Source organism: Pezoporus flaviventris, unplaced genomic scaffold, assembly GCF_033815535.1.
Source record: "Pezoporus flaviventris isolate CSIRO_AGI_PZ_B2104156 unplaced genomic scaffold, CSIRO_AGI_Pfla_v1 ptg000025l, whole genome shotgun sequence".
NCBI classification, from domain to species: Eukaryota; Metazoa; Chordata; class Aves; order Psittaciformes; family Psittacidae; genus Pezoporus; species Pezoporus flaviventris.
In genome coordinates, this window is record NW_026892573.1 from 14,218,288 (window position 1) to 14,235,541 (window position 17,254).

The window sequence follows — 17,254 nt, forward strand, 5'->3', positions numbered from 1 at the left end:
GAATGGCTCAACTCCCTCTTCAGCTAAAGGCACTGCTTGGACAAAAGGCAAGGGCAATCCACAGCCCATCAGTGTGTATCAGCTTTCTTTACAGTGCTGCTTCATGCTGCTTGCTAGAGGTTTGGTAGGATGCAATGGTATCGGTGTCCTCTGGAGTGTCTCACACAGTAGACTTTGCAGCACCAATGAACACTGCAATTTGTTGGCAGAGGCAGGCTGCAAGTTATTCCCATGATCTGCAGCTGAGTAGGGAGACATCTGAGCAGGCAAGAGCCATGCAGCCAAATGCCAGTGAGCCCATCATGCTTCATGTGGGCACGTCCCCCAGGGAGACCGGCTCTGGCACATGGATGGAGGAAGCTTGTCACGCTGCTCATTTTAGCCTTGTGCACATCACACTGGGAATTCACACTGTGTGACCTGACGTGATGTGAGCAGGCACAGGCAGAGCCAGCTTCACGCCACTCAGAGACACAGCTTGCACAGCCAGCAGTGCCGGCATCCTCCAGCAAAGCCTCTGCCGCCAGCTCAGCCAACCTGAGTCTGCTGCTGCTGCACCATGGGGACAGACATGAGCAGATGCAGCATCGCTGCTTACATACAGATGTACAGCACCTCTTCATCATTCAGTGTAAAAGCAAATGTGTTTTCACTATGTAAGTTTGTATCTTGAGATACATGTTCCAATTTTAGACCCAACCCATCTAGGGAAACCTTCATCCTCAGCACTGCAGGCTTATGATTAGACATGTTCCTCTCCCAGCCTCCCCAAAATCTAGGCAGCTATAACAAATGACAGCCATAAAACCGCAGAGGTCTGCAGGGGCACAGCAACACGATAGTGATGCTTGAGTTGCGTGCTCAACTCACTTTTTAAAGCCTCTCCCAAAAAGCCCAGAGGTCAGTAGGTGTCTGGGTTATTCTGACAGAGACCAGACACCATCCTGGTCATCTTCATCTCTAGAGTGCTGGAAAATACCATTCCTCAAACATCCCAGCCCAAAGGACAAAAAAATTCTGGTTGATTTGGGGAGAAAATCTAAGATGTTGGGAAATCAGATGAATTATTCAAGTGCTTGGGGAAGTCCCTGCAGGTACTCTGCGGAGCTCCTGTATCCAAAGCTGGTGCATGATCTATGTACAAGGTACTTCTCCCTTCCTTTATACCTGCCCTTAGCTATGATTGGAAATCAATCAGGGGTGCTTCCCTCAAACCTCCTCATTCCTCTGGGCCACCACTTCTGTCTGTGCTGCAGACACCGGCTTTGCTCTGGCTCCCATTCCTCCTCCCACTGCTGCTGGGCTGCCTCAGCCACACAGGCACCCAAACTGCAGATCAGCAGAAATTGCTCTAATCCGCACTACTCCACAGTGAGGGCAGCTCCTGCTGCACTACAGGCAGTGCCAGTACAACAGAAATGAGCAGTCAGGGTGGCTGCTGCTGCCAGGAAAACGCATGTTTTAATAACTCTGGCTTTTAAAGCCCTGGCTAATGCTGTCCCTGTAGCTGTTCCCCAGAGCTGTACCCAAACTGTTACTGTGGAAAATCACTGTCCTCTGAACTGACTTCCCAGGCTGACCTCAAGAATTTCTCCCCAGAGGTGTTCTTCAAAACCAGTATCTACATAGTTAGAGGCAAGAAGCAAAGCACTGCAGCCAGGTGCTGGCCATGGAGGGTGCTATTCACCCAGCCAGAGACAGGCAGCTGCAATGCAGAGATGCCAAGCACTGACCCAGACACCCTGGCTGCTATTACAGGCGTGGAGAGAGACTGCCACTTCTAGACCACAACTCACTCAGCCCAAAGCATCAAACTGGTCTGGGGAATCAAGACATTTAAATCCCTGTTTTCCTTCCCCAAGCACAGCAAGCCTGCAGACACCCACCTCAGACAGTGACATGTGCGTTACAGGTATTTAAATCAGGTGAGAGGAAATATAATCCTCACCCAATCCGAATGCTACTTTAAACAGTGCTGCCTTTTTAAAACATCTACATGCGAGACAATTATTAAAGGCTGAATCATTAATAAAGAAGACACTAGAAAGAAAAAAAAACTAAAATTAAATCAGAGATGAGATGCTGAGGCTTTAAAATGTCAGCTAAAAATTAAATTGCATTTGAAGCAAATAGCATTATTTCTGGCAACAATGACAGCTACGCAGCTTGTGTGCTAGGACAAGTTCAGCTCCAGCATCAATCCCTGGTTCCCCTTCCTCCTGGCTCTTACTGTGGTCTCTTGCCTTACAGCAGACTAAAATCTGTCCAGGACAGTGACTGTCCTACCCTTCTCCTTCTATACCACCTAACACAAGGAGCCTTGTCACCTTTGTCAAGTTGTGACAAGGGTGCAAACAGTGCAGATGAAAAAACACACCAAAGGATAACTCGGCCTGGGTGACAGTGGCATCATTAGGATGTCTCTTCTGAAACTGTCCCATTTCCCATCCTCGTTACCCACTGACTAACGGGTCTCAGGGCACTGATGCTGAGATTAGAAGCCACTGGCAACTTTTCTTTCAGCATAATAATCATGGGAGTACACAGATACGTGGCCTTCCTTACACTGAAGTAAGCAAACCCCAATATGAAGGAGATTTGATAAAACAAGCAGAACAGGACACCAATGCACTTTCAGGAAGAAATAAGTTTTTTCCCTTAGGAAATAAGTGTCAGCCTTGGGCAGCTAAGATCTGGAGTCTCCTTCCAAGCTCAGACAGATTGCAAATATCAGCACAAACCTTGTTATGACAGTATTTTGCTCAATCCTGGCTCTGAGTTCTTCATTCTGCTGTTGCAGCATGGTGATTCTTTCTTCCAGTTTTAGGTTTTTTTCCGCCTACAACAAAGGGAGGTTTGTTCAGTCTGCAGAAAGCCCAACACCTGATCTGAGAGAGTCTGTTCCTTATCGTTATTTGTCCCTAAAGCAAATTCTGTATTTGAGAAAAGATGAAGGTGGTCATCTTAACCGCAGCTGAGACTTACAGATCTGAGTCACACCACATCATACTGCAGAAGTGGGGTCATCAGCAGAGCATTCAGCAGGGGCAGAGCTGAACTACCTCTTACTGCTAACTGAGGAAGAGGAAGGTCTTAGTCTTGTGCAGTGCATATAAAACCTCTTCCTCAGTGGTTCCCCCACAGTTTTTATCCCTCAGGAGCCAGAGTTACCAGATGTTGCTCTTGGACAGAGAGCTGGTGGCGCTTGGGGATCATGGGGTTGGAAATGGCACTGTGGTGCAAGTGGTCATCCAGTGATGAAGGAGGAGTGCACAGTGGTATGATGTGCATCATCCAGCTCAGGTAATCTCATCAGACATAAATGTCTGGCATCCAACCTCTAGGATTATGATTCCCTAGTTTTGGGGAGGAAAGAGTTACCTACCAACACAGATTACACCCAGCAGCAACCTTAGACTGCTGCTGCACTCACATGAGGTGGGCTGCCCTTTGGAGACACTTCTCTCCACTACTGACAGTGTCGACTTTAATGACAGGCTTAAACTAGACATTTAACATTAAGTTACAATTAAGTGAAATGAATCCTATCCCAAGTGTAGGCAGATTTTACTTGGGACGTTTCAAGGACAGAGTTTGAGGATGTCAATAGCAGTGTATTAAGATGTCAGTAAGATGTTTGTAGGCAGGTACCACAGCCTGAGATGCCCTGTTTTCCCCAAGTTTTGAATTTGACGTACTTTATCACCTTAGCTCTTAATTTTCTATCAGTTTGAATTTTGCTGAATTCAACATTTTTGCAAGAAAACAAGATAGCACAGGGTAACCTTAGCTCTGTGTGAGCTCTGTTATTGAATTTCACAACCTTTTATAAAGAACCAAAATATTGTGCACTGGAGTTAGCAATAACTCACACTTTATGTCAGAGGCATCAGTTTTATGCAGTGGTTTCCAGCCTAGGTAGGTAACCATAAAGGGTACTCCCGATTCTCAGATATTCTGGCCTATCCCAATATGTTTTGTTAAACCAGAGCAAATACCGGGCTCCGTTTTGAAATGCTCTGAGAGCCATTTTTGCTCCCTGAATAGTTTTAAGAAGTAGTAGGTATGTCAGCATGTAGCGTGGAAGAAGATGTGCATCTCCTGCCCTTTCCACTGCAACCCTCACCCTATACCATGCCTCTCCTGCCACCTTCATTTCCAGCCTCCCCTTCGCAGACAAGGAGCCAAGCCTGACCCTCTATTTGAAACACTTTCCTGCTCCCATACAAGGCATCCCATCTTTCACAGCATCTGGAGATGTCCTAAATGTTCTGATACTTATAAAGGCGGATCTCAGAGTAGTCTCATAGACCTTAGAGCGGCCTTCCAGTATCTGAAGGAGACCTACAAGGATGCTGGAGAGGGACTCTTCATCAGGGACTGTAGTGATAAGACAAGGGGTAATGGGTTCAAACTTAAACAGGGGAAGTTCAGGTTAGATATAAGGAAGAAGCTCTTTACTGTGAGGGTGATGAGGCACTGGAATGGGTTGCCCAGGGAAGCTGTGAATGCTCCATCCCTGGAAGTGTTCAAGGCCAGGTTGGACAGAGCCTTGGGTGGCATGGTTTAGTGTGAGGTGTCCCTGACCATGGCAGCAGGGTTGGAACTTGTTGATCTTAAGGTCCTTGCCAACCCAAACCATTCTGTGATTCTATCTTTATACAGAAAGCCTTTGTGCCCCAGCAGCCTCTGTGTTACAAAGGACAGGAGCAGGACTGTGTCTTGTATGTGGTTAATTAGCGAAAGCAGCTCATTACCAGGAATTATGTAGGCTGTTGTCTGGTTTGTATTTTTTTCAGTAGAACACTATACAGCACGTTTTCAGACGCTGGCTCAGCTCTAGGGGCAGCGTGTTGGAAGGAGCACAGTGAACAAGCCTCAGTTGTAAAGAGGCATTTTTCTGTACAAGCACTTAAGCATTTGTTCAGCAAAATAAGCATCAGAGTTCTCAAATTTCCCTGCAAATGGAAACAAATCTTGCTGAATGCTGTGCTGAACCAGCTGCCCTGGCTCCCCAGCTGAGGCATTACCTCACCCTGCCACCACACTGTACACTTACTGTCACTGTAGGTTATGCCTTACAAAATGAACCTTCTCTCCAACAAAAATGGTAATTGATGGTGAACTGGGGAGTTCTTCATTAGGAAACGCCACAAGCAATGAGTGAGAAAACAGTGTAGACTGCAGAAAAGCATTAGTTTAGGGATGGAGAGACCTCTCCTAGCATAAGCCTTGCTAGGGACTGCTTGCTGAATATTGCTAATTCATACTTGTGCCTTGGAGCTCCCTAAATGCCTGCACAAGCAGCAGCAAGACACATGTGGCTCAGTCTTCCTCTACTTGCCCTTTCCAGCCCTAAATGGTTACCTGGCTCCTGTGGTGCAGGTTGGGGTACAAAATGAAGCCCTGGACTAACACAAAGTTCCACTTCTTGCATTCTTCCTACACCACTTCCCTCACTGGCTATATAACAGGCTGAGGATGTGTTGCATGAAAAAGCAATACAGATCAATGGATGTGTGGGAGAAATCCAGAGTGTCATTGGTGGGTGAACGGATGGGAAAAAGTCTCAATTTCTGAGTGAAAGCCTGAGACATGGCACAGGTATGTAGGTTGACAGTGGAATCACACAATATAGATCCATTTGTGAACCCTTTTGACTGTGTCTTGCCTCAACCTCATGTGTTTCCTCACCCTTTTAAAGTTCATCTGCTGTAAACAAACTTCTAGTTTATGATCTCTCTGTTGTCTCTTCCAGAGGAAAAATGATAACTCACCTGTTTTTCTAGGTCCATAATCATCTTCTCCTGTTGGTGAATCTGGTGGTTCTTCATTTCCAGAACATGTTTTAAGCTCTTCAGATCTTTCTCTAAATGCAGATATGGAGCTCGTACAATCTAGGAAATATACCAGGTGCTTTGATGTCAGTTAGCCATAAACACATCTTCATAAGACAAAGTTTCCTCAATGCACCCAGTGGTTTAGGAGTCTCAGTGATGTGAAAACCACCTAGACCTGGGCCTCTGCAGCCCATCAGGACCCTGACATTCTCTCCTAGACCATCCCTTTGGTTGGATAACCAACAGTACCTTTCTTTTGACCACCCTGATGGCTAGAAGGATGGGAAGCCAGGTTGTTCAGAAACCTCATTCCCATTCCTAGCTTGGGAACATAGCAGTTCTTGACAACTGTGTTTTATGATTGTGCAGGGATTTTGGCTTGGAAAAAGTACAAACATGAAACTGAGGAAACTAGACAAGGGGACTGGAGTTGTAAACTCCAGTGTTCTGTCTTGCCTGCCCCACAACATCGCAGTGCCTGTTAACAAAGATCAGATATAGCGGGAAAAAGTTCTTCTTTGGCTTGAGAACTTCAGATGCAGGGGATATTAGGGTTAAACCTGTGGGAAAAGAATGTACTCTGAGTTATACTCATGAAATACTGTCTTCTGACTTAAGCTGCTCTGGATTTTTCCCAGTGTAACTCACTCCAGTGAGCTGCTTGGTGGTGCTTGGCATTAACATCAGTGTGATACAGCGGAATTTGTCCTTTCATGTAAATTAAGTACTGCAGAGGAGGTGGAAAGGGACTGATGCTGCCTGTTTCCCACGGCCAAGCCTGGTTCAGACATTTTTGCTCCTTTCTTAAGGAGTTATTGAGCCCCTTCCTCACACCACTACTTTCATCCTATTCCTTCTGTTATCTTGATACAGCTGCCCATGGGGTTGTGCTGTGCACACATTGAAATGGCCAAGGTTTTTTTCAGGGTTATTTAATTTCAGATTAATTGCAGTGTTCACTTACACACTGTAAATAAACAGCAGTGCCCCAGCAGAGAGCAGTTGAATAAATACTTCAAATGGCAGGACTGTCCCTTGCAAATCCAGGAAAAAAAGAATAAAGGAAAAGAGGGAATGCAGAAGAAGATGGTTCAGGAGGCACACGCACACGTACCACTAAAAACAAAACCCCCAAAATCCTAAGTGTGCAAAGACATAAAAGTAAAGAGAAAGAGAGGAATAAGGGAAAGAAGATAGGCAGCAGTAAGGATACACTAGATGGAGTTAATGAAATGCTTTGGAAACAGAGCTAAAAATGCTATGTGAAAGAATAAAGAAAAACAAGTAAAATCAGAAAACCATGGACCTAGACTAAAGTTTCTGACTCCTCCTCAGAGCTCAGGATTTTGGGTCTTGTCTGGGGTCTGCTCCCCCAGTGCCTGGGATAAGGATCCCAGTGTTATCCACTGAGCCGTCTAATGTGAGTCATACTTAGAAATGCCTAACTTGATGACTGTATAGTTATAGTGGCCATCTACCTTCAGTTGTTCCTCTGTGTTTTTCTTCAGAGCCTCTTCAAATCGGTCTGCTTTGGCCTTAAGAGATTGGTTCTGGAAGGTGAGGGTGTCTATCTGGTCCTGCAGGAGAGACACACCAATGAACACCCCAGCCATGTTACCACCCCTCTTACATTCATACAAGTCAATCTGCTCTGTGAAACCACCAGGGCAACGGGACAAGGCTTAGGAAGCCCTGCAAGGTAGGGTTTTTTACATAAGGTCACTTGAACACAGAGTGGGCTTTGTGATAACCCAGTGCCTCAGGGAATCCTGAAATCCCTGCAATGCTTGAGGCTGGCTGACACTGCCTCACACTAGTTCATGAAATGTCTTTGACGCTAAATCACCCCATCACTTTGGGCTGGATGAGAAGGAGCATGTCCGTCCTTAAGAGAGCTGTCATTTGCATCACAGGCATGAGGGAGATCATTTGTACAGTCCCTAGAGTCTGAATGAGGTAGTAGATATCTTCTCCCTCCTTCTTTTCTCTTTCTAGCCTTAAAACAAGGTAAAAAACAAGGATTTAGTGGTGTAAGCTTTAAATGACTGTCATTTCATCTCAGAAACTATAAATAGGAACAACATGTTATTTTAAGCAATCTCATTTCTGTTACCATCAAAGGCATTCCTGCTACCTCTCTCTATAAAACACCTGTAAAAGCCACAGTTGCTGTGAAACCGGTGTTTTTATCTTTCATATATGAAATTGCTTGGTTGTAACATTACATCAGTGCTTATTGCAAAACTGCGGACATGCCTCAAACTGTCAGAGTAGATGAGGAAGGCAGTGACAGTTGCTGCGTGCAACAGTATGTGCTAGTCAGGGGTTTTAAAAGCTGTAATTCATCTCTGCCTACAAAATCAACCACAGCCTGCATTATTTGCTGTGACATCTTTGCTTGTTCAGACAAGATCTCTGAACTCAGTGTGAATCACAGGAGCACGCTTTTGCCCTCCACTCCTTGGGATTTCTTCATCTAGAGAGTGAGAACAGCACAGAAATACAAGGATTGAAAAAGCTGAGCTTGAGCGTGGTGTTAAACAGCTGGATGTGGGAGTTGTGATGTGCAGGACTGACCCCGGCTGGCCATAGCCTGGCTGTACAGTGCGACCAACCCTGGTCCATCCCTCATCAGGAACTGCATTGCCCTCCGGCAGGAATGAAAATGTGCCAACACCGTGGGACCAGCTTCCATGCATTCAGCCAGTGGGAAAGAGTTTAAAGCATAGGCACAGGGCCAGGCAGTGTTCCTTTCCGGTCAGCGCTTCTGAGCATGCCACAGGGTACCATACAGACAAGGTGATGCTCACAGCCACCTCAGGTGCTGAAGCCCTCCCCACCATGCAAGGAAGCGCTCAACTTCATGACTCATGCCAGGCCAGCAGGGTCAAAAGGACATTTCTTTGCTTTATCCAGCTGCCTTATTGTCCCTTCAGGTTTGCCCTCTCTTTTCTTTCAGATGGTGTTGTGTTGAACCAGCCAAGAGGGAGGATAAAACCTGAAGGAGCACCTTTTCTGCTAGATCCCAGTTTGGACAGGCAGAGGACAAGACAAGCTATAGCTGGTAAGACGCAACAGCCTGGTGTGCTGGCAGCCAGCAGTGGGGCTGGGGCTGCCCCCTTGGCTGCTCCACAGCATCACTGCAGGGGTGGGAATAACAAAACAGCTAACCTGGAGTGAGAGCCGCAGTTTTTCAAAGTTCTCCTCCAGTTGTGCCTTTTCCAGTTTGTGAGCAACACTGAGTTCTGGGGAAGAAACACAGACATAACATTGCTAAGTGAAGTCCAGCAAGCCAGGCTCTGGGAACACAGACATCATTAGCCATGTGCAATTCGGGATGCAGTTTTAGGGCATGGATGCTGAGTACAAAACTAGTAGCAAAATACTCTGAAACCTTAGGTAAATTGGTTTTGGGATCAGAATTTCCTGATCCTTCACTGGATCCTCTATTTCTACATGACCAGATTCTGATTTTTCAGAACTGCTCAGAATTCCCAGCTCCAGGGAGCTCTGATCCGGACAGGGTCAGTCTGACAATGGTTCATTTACCATTCAGAGTGAATATCCCCACATCAAAGATTTTGAAATTAGATATATTTAAAAGCTGGGGTTGCAATTTATTTGAGAAGATAGAGAGGGGTTCAGAGGCTCAGATGCAAAAATGCAAATGATTGTGCTTTTCCAGGAGCTGTGGCAGATGACCTGTGAGGTTTATTCCACTAGTGAGACTGACAGACCCAAAGACAAATAAGCCCCCTCTTTCTGTTACGTAATGAAAGGTTTCAATACTAGAACAACTCACTCTGGACTTAATAATAACCAAAAGTTTAATAACCAAAGTAAAATGTAATGTAATGTCTATGCCAATGGCATGAAACTGTCATTCAGTACCGTTCTTCCTTTTTAAACCTACCTTTTTAGTATATGAACACTCTTTTTTTTTGTGTCTTTACCCTCAACTCCATGGGGTTTTCCCCTCTAACCTTTGCTCACTAGCCACAATAACAGCAGTAATAATACTGATGCTCTAATGCCCTGTACAGCGCACTAGATAGCAGCTGCTGCAATGCCTTTTCCATGCACAGGAGGGCATTTCATACCCGCACCAAAAGTAGGGAACACAAACTTGACCACAGCCAAATTTTATCATCAGAAAACACTGACAGAAATGGACAGATAAGAATATCCTTTTTTGTGTGTGTGTTTATTTATTTTCAAAATTGTATATGTTAATTTAAAAATAGTAGGTTAGATACCATCTCTGCCTAGAGGAGAGGGGAATAGACTCTTCTCAGCTCACATTATGCTCTGGGCTGTGTCTGTAATCGACACAGTGCAAAGCTAAGCAATACGAGTCTGTTTGGGGAAAGCTGTGGGAAAACCTACTTAGAGCTATTTAAAAATTAGACTCTCATGCTTATATGTAAAAAGATAAAAAAAGAAAAAGAGGATTGTACAGATACTATTACATATCAGCTAAGGCGTGTGCAAGGACATATTTAGGTACTGAACTGTTAGGGAGGACACAGCTCTGCCAGAAGCATCAAATCCCAAGGAAAACCCATAAAACAAAATTCTTTATAACAGCGCTGAGGTGCTGATTTGCATCAGCGTGTGGCTTTGGTCTGCTCAGCACGGCCACATCTTTTGCTACTGAAAATTGTGAGCATTGTTTTTAGAAGCAGTATAGGCATTTAAGCACCAAAATTCAGAGATGCTCGGTGACCTTTGGCTTCCCAAGCACCAGTGAGCTCTGGCTTCCCAAGGATTAGGCTCTTGAGAGAATTCTCCATGTGAAGTGAGGTGGAATTTTATCTCTGTGTTCAGTGACTCATGGAGAAAGCCTTGTCTTTGGCCCAAAGACCCCTAAGATAGTCTCAGGTCCAAATCAGATGCTATACACATTGTACACAGCTCTCCCTAACGCCTAGGACAAACCTGGTGGTCCCCCCCCCACAACATGAAAGCTCTAGACCCACACAAATTTTCTGTATCCCCTGTTCTGGAGGAAGAAAATCCAGGCTTACATGACCTCACTACAGTGCTAATCCCAGCTCTGGAATAACTCTGTAGCCATGGAGTTGTCTTTGTCTTACCTTGGATTTTGCAGTCATTCTCATCCTGCAGCACTGTGATGGCAACTATGTGGTTATTTTCCAGCTGTAACATTGCAGCTTCATGTACAGCTGTGATATCTTCCACCTGCTCCAACCACAATGAATGGAGACATAGAGACAAGGTTAGACGTGTTGTGGCCTGCCAAGAAGCCACTGATAGAGAGCTCCAGTGAGCTGGAAACAGGAAAGGCATCTACTGAGAGTGACGCTTCCAGTACCTGAGACAGTTTTATTCGTTACGAAACAGGCATGTTGATGCCTTGAGCGGTAGTAAATAGTCAATGCTGATAGTGGTTTTGTTCTTTTAACTTAATGGTGATAAAAGAGATACATAACAAAGAAAAGGCAAAAAAGCCCTTAAGTGAAGAAGCCATTTGCAAAATGTTCAGAAATCTCAACATTCCGTTAATCTAAATTGATGGCCTGACTCCCTTTGATGGTCAGAGAAATGTGCACAGTACTGAGCTATCCTGGCTTTTGTCTTCACGGCACTTTGCTGCAATGATTTTTATTGTAAGGTTTTGAATTAACTTCCCTGGAAAGTGCCTATGAATGATTCACAGTTCTAAAATATTTATTTCTACAGAAACATTGAAATTATTATCAGTGGGCATGAAAAAGGAATTGCAATCTGTCACACTTCCTCTTGAAAAAGAGTATCCTACAAAGTCATCAATACCCGAATTCCTATGTATGTCCTCTTGAGCCATGTATTTTGAGTCCACATCAATAAACTGATGGAAGGTTATGACAGCACCTTTTTCAGTGCAGACACACAAGTTCTCCGGTCAGTGTGGAAGTAAGCAAGACAGCAGTGAAGCCACAAATCTTCCTCCCCAATCTCATACTGAGGCCAGAAAGAGGTCCCGCTGCCTCAAGCTGTGCAGTGCACCACACACCACATAGTACAGAGCCATCATGGGAGCAGGGATACAGCTGGAAGAAAGCTGTGGGCAGACTGTGTTCCTGTGCACCCAATGGGTTGGGACTCCTTCAGTACATTGTTAACAGACTTGGGTAAAGGCAAAGCAAGCTCCCTAATGATGGTGTTTTGATATGCATCATTAAAGACAATACAGTAAGAGGTGGTGATCAAGGTGCTGTCAGTGGTCCAGAGCAGTTTTGCATCAATTTGCTTTTTTGGGTTTTGTAATCACAGGGATCTTATTCCCTCCATTTAACACATTATCTGTGATAACTAGCAATGCAGAGGATCAAACTAATTTGCTTTTACAATGAAACAGCTGTTCATTGCAAATTAATGTGACTTTAAACAGTTTTTTTGCTCACTGTTATGTTAAATAATGGCAGAAAGTTACTGCAGCTGAGCATGTCTTGAATGGAATAAATGTTATTTCGATGCACTTAACTGTCAAATGCATGTGTTAGATTACCCAAAAGAAGCAAAATTTCCACGCATATTGGGAAAACCATGCTCTTAGAATGAAAGATAGGCCTTTAACATGGAATTTAAAACTATCTAAACTAATTTTCATAATAATGTGGGTGGTGAAGAACTGTTTGCAAAAAGAACTCAGTGGTGAAGAACTGTTTGCAAAACAACGAGGATTCAGCCTGCTGATAACATTGCAGGGAAAATAAATAAAGAGCAGAGAAAGTGGGGCTAGATGACTCAGTGGACTACTAATGGGATAGGGACTATCATTTCTCTTTTCCGAGAGCACAGTCCTTGAACATGCTGTCTGTGTGCTGAAACCTCATGAGTGTTGCCATGTTCTTTACCTTGCCCTTTCTTAAGTCTTTATTCATACACTAATTGCTTCTTAGCTGAGCAGCACCCCATAGGAATGATTTGCTCAACTCCAACATCTTCAGAAGGTGAAGGATTCTCCTTTCACTGCCACCATCATTGGCAGGTTATTTATCTAGAAAAACAATTAAATAGGTTCCAGATGGTCTGCAAGGATTTTTCTGTCTTCTGCGTGTTTCATATCCACATCCCAAACAACTCTGTTAATCTTGCAGTGTAACCTCCTGTCTGCAATTTTTCATAGCAAAGAGTCTACTGGGAAGCAGCTCCCTTGGATGCTAATTCCAACTTGTCACTAACTGAATCTATAGGCTTGATTAACTCAGTTAACCCATGTCATAGTTATTTCTGGCTATAAAAATGCTCATGAGTTAAGTGCCTCTTCTGTAATTCTGGCTGGGACCAGTGCCAGCTGAGCAGTGTCAAAGCTGAGCAACTCTGGTCCCTCAAGTAGGCTCGCTCATTTTGGCATGCTCTGAGCTGGGTGCATCTCTTCCTCTGAGCAGTAGAAGGGAGAACCAGTCATCGGTTCGGTACCTGTGTCTTCATGTTGGAATGTTCCATATATTTCATTAGCTGAACACAGTACTGGCATAGTCTACTCTTCAAAGGGAACAGGCAGAAACTGACCTGGTCCTGATGCTGCAATTTGACTTGCTCCAGCTGCAGCCTGTGCTGCTCCTGCAGACTCTCCCTCTTGGTGTTGTACTCCTCCTGCAGCCGCTGCTCTAGCACCTGCAGCTCCTCCTGCTGCTGCTTGTGAAGCTGCTTCACCTCTTCCTCAAAGCGCCTCTCCAGCTCCTCCTTCTTGCTCTGTAGTTCCTTCCATCTTGCTGTGTTGAGAGCTGTAGAGACAAGACCATACAGTCAGGCTCAGAAGTCCATGGGAGCAAATTGTGGCATCAGATCTATTTGTACAGCACTGATCAGAGCAGTTCTCTCTGACTCTGAGGCTCCTGTGAATCTCCAATAAGACACCAATAAGCTCTGGCTGTTGCTTTTTTCTCTGTCCCTTTTCCTCACACACACACAAACCCATGTTTGTTTGATTGCAAAACTGGGATCAGATGAAGCATAATAATAATATTAATTAGAGGAAGCAGAGAACTCTATGGACCCGCAGGCTGACTGGATGTCCCCTCCTGGCCAGCACAGTCTTGGACACACAAATCGAGGCTTTGGGGCTTTTACTTTGCCTTGGATATAAGAAACAGCATGTGAGACAATCACTTGACACAAAGCCTTTCAACTGGGATACAAGACTTTTCTTTCAAACTGTGATCATGACTAAGTCCCCACTTCCAGCCATGCGCCAGGAAGGCAGAAGCTGCCTGGGCTCTCAAGGCACATTCTGTGCACATGTTATGCAGGGGGTGTGATTGACCATTTGACCAGGAGAAGGAAATGTAACTCATATGTCCCATTTTCCAGCTGTTAGAAGCTGCTCACCCCATAAACCTGATTTTCACAGCAGCTCCACCTCTTGAATCCATTAATGCATGCTTGCTTAACTTTTTTTTTACATTCAAAACACTATCGTGTGTGCTTCATGGACTCAACGCAAATGAAAGGCTGGTACTGAAGGCAATCAGAAAAAGTGAAATTTTTCCTCTTGTGGACTAACACAGTGACCATGTGTCTGAATTCACAGAGTTATAGAAGTGCAACTCCAACACTTCCATCAAGCTGAGGATATTCAGTCTATTTCCCATTTGGTTCCCCACCAGTATCGTTCCCTGCGTCCCTAGACAGCAGTGTCGTGAACACTGTGTCCTCAGCCTTTTGCTTTGCTGAAGAACGTTGCAATCAATCCAGATATTGAAGACCTGAGGCAAGCCAGACTACATTTGGAGAGCAAGTTTGCCGATGCAAAGATCTAAAAGGTAAAACGTGATTAAAGTCATCACGACCATAACATTAAGAACAACACTGTCTTCTCAGAGATGTGTTTTTAAAGGCACTTCTAGACCTTTGTATTGATTTAGAGCCAGAGCTGATTTAGAAAAATGATCACCTTTTGAATATATCATCTGTGATAACCACTCATCCTTCCTTTGGCATGCACGGACCTGTATGGCATTGTAAATCAGCTGACTGGAAGCAGCTGCCTGCCTGGGTAGACAATTTTTGAACGTTTCAAAACCATATTTGTCCTATGACTATATATTTGCTCAGAATGGGGCAAACCCTGCGTGTGTTTTGCTGTCTTTTTCTACTGTGGTATCAGACTCTGCTCATTTTTTTTCGGGATAGCAACAGTTAATCAAAGTTACCTACTGCTGCGACCACAGATCATGTTAGGTTGCTGTGCTTTAAGCCTTAAACCACAACATAGGTACACCTGTGCAAGGTAGCTTGGGCACTCAAGCTAACCATCCCCTTCCCCATATTTTTCACCCTGTTTAGAGCTCTGCTTCCACACTTACTGGACACCAATATCCAGACAGATATCGCTACTGGGGTCCTGTTCTGATCCTGATGTTTCCTGGATCACTAAGATGGACTCTGTCTCTTTCAAGTTCTCTGCTCCTTACAGAGAAAAAATGAGCATGAACTAGTGAGCTTAGCACTGCACCAGCAGCACATAGGAAACTTTCCTACCTGTATCATACCCAGAATGAAACAGCAGAATTTACATGGTCATTAGCTGAAATGTCTTGTCTCCTGGCAGTTTGGATTAGAGCTCTAAACCTTTTCTCTTGCTTTTTGCATTTTGATTTTCTTTGGCATACCAAGTGATCCCAGAGCTGGAGGGCAAGGGGTAGTGCTTGATGCTCTGCATTCAGTAGAATTCATACTTACTCGAGCTTTAAATTGGAGCTGTAATGAACCCTGTCTCTCTCCAGCCTCTCTAATGAGGTTACCAAGCACACAGGGAGGGCTGGCAATGAAATGACATGCTCTAACCAAAAGAAAGTCCATCTGAAAGTCTTTCTGTAACCTGAAACAAAACTATTCACAAATCAACCCTAATGCAGGTGCAAAATGGAGGGAAGAGGAAAGCAGTGAAAGAGGGGCTGCAGGGCATGTTCACCAGGCACCCAAAAATGCTATTGGAGGCAGAAAACGAAGCCATTTGCCCAGGAAGTTTTCCCTATACCAGATATACCTGAATATATTGAATATACACCTCCAACATGAAGGAGTGACCCCTACCACAGTCTCCCAGAGCCATATGAGGCCAAGGACAGAAGTGGTGAGGAAAGACTGAATTTTTTCTTAGACAGGAGATGGACCTTTGGGCCTGGACCCACTGGGACAGGAATAGCAGAAGGCAGCACCCGTGCAGCCCTGTGGCTCTGTTACGCAGCTGGGGAGCAGCACTCAGCATGGGAAAGCCTAACTGGCCACAGGCGGTGTTTAAGCAGTTTAAGTGGCTTTAGAGGATGGTTCTGGCGAACCAGGCTGAGTCGCCTCCAGTTATACAAGTGTATTACTGACCTGGAACAAGACAAACAGAACACAACTGCTATCAGCTGTTTTCCAGAAGAGTTACACATGGGTTTTTATTTCTCTGTAGGTATTTCAGTTGCTGCTTAGAGGCTGGAAATGACTGACATAACATGGCATTTCCCAGGATGACAGCACGCTGGGTTAAATGAGAGCTGCTGACATTGCTTCCCTGCTGCCTGAGCACCAAGTGGCTTTTACAGTGTTCAATAGATCAGCGAACCCCATTTCAGGGCCATGCTAGGGAGGTGATGGAAAAGGAGATGTAACTACTAGACTGATTGTACCACACAAACGGGAGCAGGCTTCCCAGGGAAGTGGTGAAATCACTGTCCCTGGAAGTGTTAAAAAACCGTGTAGTTGAGGCACTTAGTGACATGGACTAGTGGTGGACTTGACAGTGCTGGGGTAATGGTTGGACCTGATGATCTTAAGGGTCTTTTTCAATATAGTCTATGATCCTAAACCCAGTCTGAGGCACAGCTCAGCATCCCCAGCCCTGGCACTTTGTGTTTCAGGGAGCAGTTCTCATGGGAAGCTGGAGGCTGATATCATGTACCCTTGCACAGAGACCGTCTGCTTCTGACATGAAGAGTGGGCTCTTTGCCATGCAGACTCTACTCTTCCTCCTGACCCCTGGCCACAGAGCCACAGACAAATCACAGCCACCTCACTCAGGGTAAAGGTCCTGACTGGGAAGCATATCCAGGGGGAGGTGGTACACAGGCTTTGGCTTTCAGACCATGAACACAGACAAATTTTAGACTTGACATCTGATGGTCTTCCATTCATGAAGTGCTTACACATCTGCATCCCTCCTCTCAACTCACTTCACATGCCATTTTTCTGGCAGCAAAGGAGCAGGTAATTCTGACATTTAATTTCCATCAGTTTGAAGGGAAACAGCTGGTGTTCAAAGCGTCTTTATTCCAGGAATCTCGGTGTTGAATGTTGCAGCTGAAAAGTGCTTATAATTATAATTTATAAAGATGGATGTCTTGAGCATGGAACAATTGCTTGTCATGTTTTCTGAGCCTTGGCATTTCTAGCAAAATACATGAGCAAATCTTATTGCA

The 17,254-nt window shown here is 44.8% G+C and overlaps 2 protein-coding genes across 5 annotated transcripts in view; one reads left to right on the top strand and one right to left on the bottom strand.

The window, feature by feature from the left end:
• SLC7A1 (solute carrier family 7 member 1) overlaps positions 1-9,119 on the top strand; it is a 57,766-nt gene extending 48,647 nt beyond the window's left edge. Inside the window, exon 13 of the mRNA XM_061457584.1 lies at positions 8,800-9,119. Coding sequence (XP_061313568.1) covers positions 8,800-9,020 — 221 coding nt within the window. The 3' untranslated portion in view covers positions 9,021-9,119. The remainder of the gene's footprint in view (positions 1-8,799) is intronic.
• Positions 1-17,254, bottom strand: part of MTUS2 (microtubule associated scaffold protein 2) — a 280,586-nt gene that overhangs the window by 3,940 nt on the left and 259,392 nt on the right. For all 4 annotated transcript variants that reach the window (XM_061457570.1, XM_061457571.1, XM_061457569.1 and 1 more), the window contains 6 exons: positions 13,359-13,573; positions 10,937-11,042; positions 9,012-9,085; positions 7,319-7,417; positions 5,778-5,897; positions 2,742-2,839 (listed from right to left, as the gene is read on the bottom strand). In XM_061457570.1, coding sequence (XP_061313554.1) covers positions 2,742-2,839; positions 5,778-5,897; positions 7,319-7,417; positions 9,012-9,085; positions 10,937-11,042; positions 13,359-13,573 — 712 coding nt within the window. The remainder of the gene's footprint in view (positions 1-2,741; positions 2,840-5,777; positions 5,898-7,318; positions 7,418-9,011; positions 9,086-10,936; positions 11,043-13,358; positions 13,574-17,254) is intronic.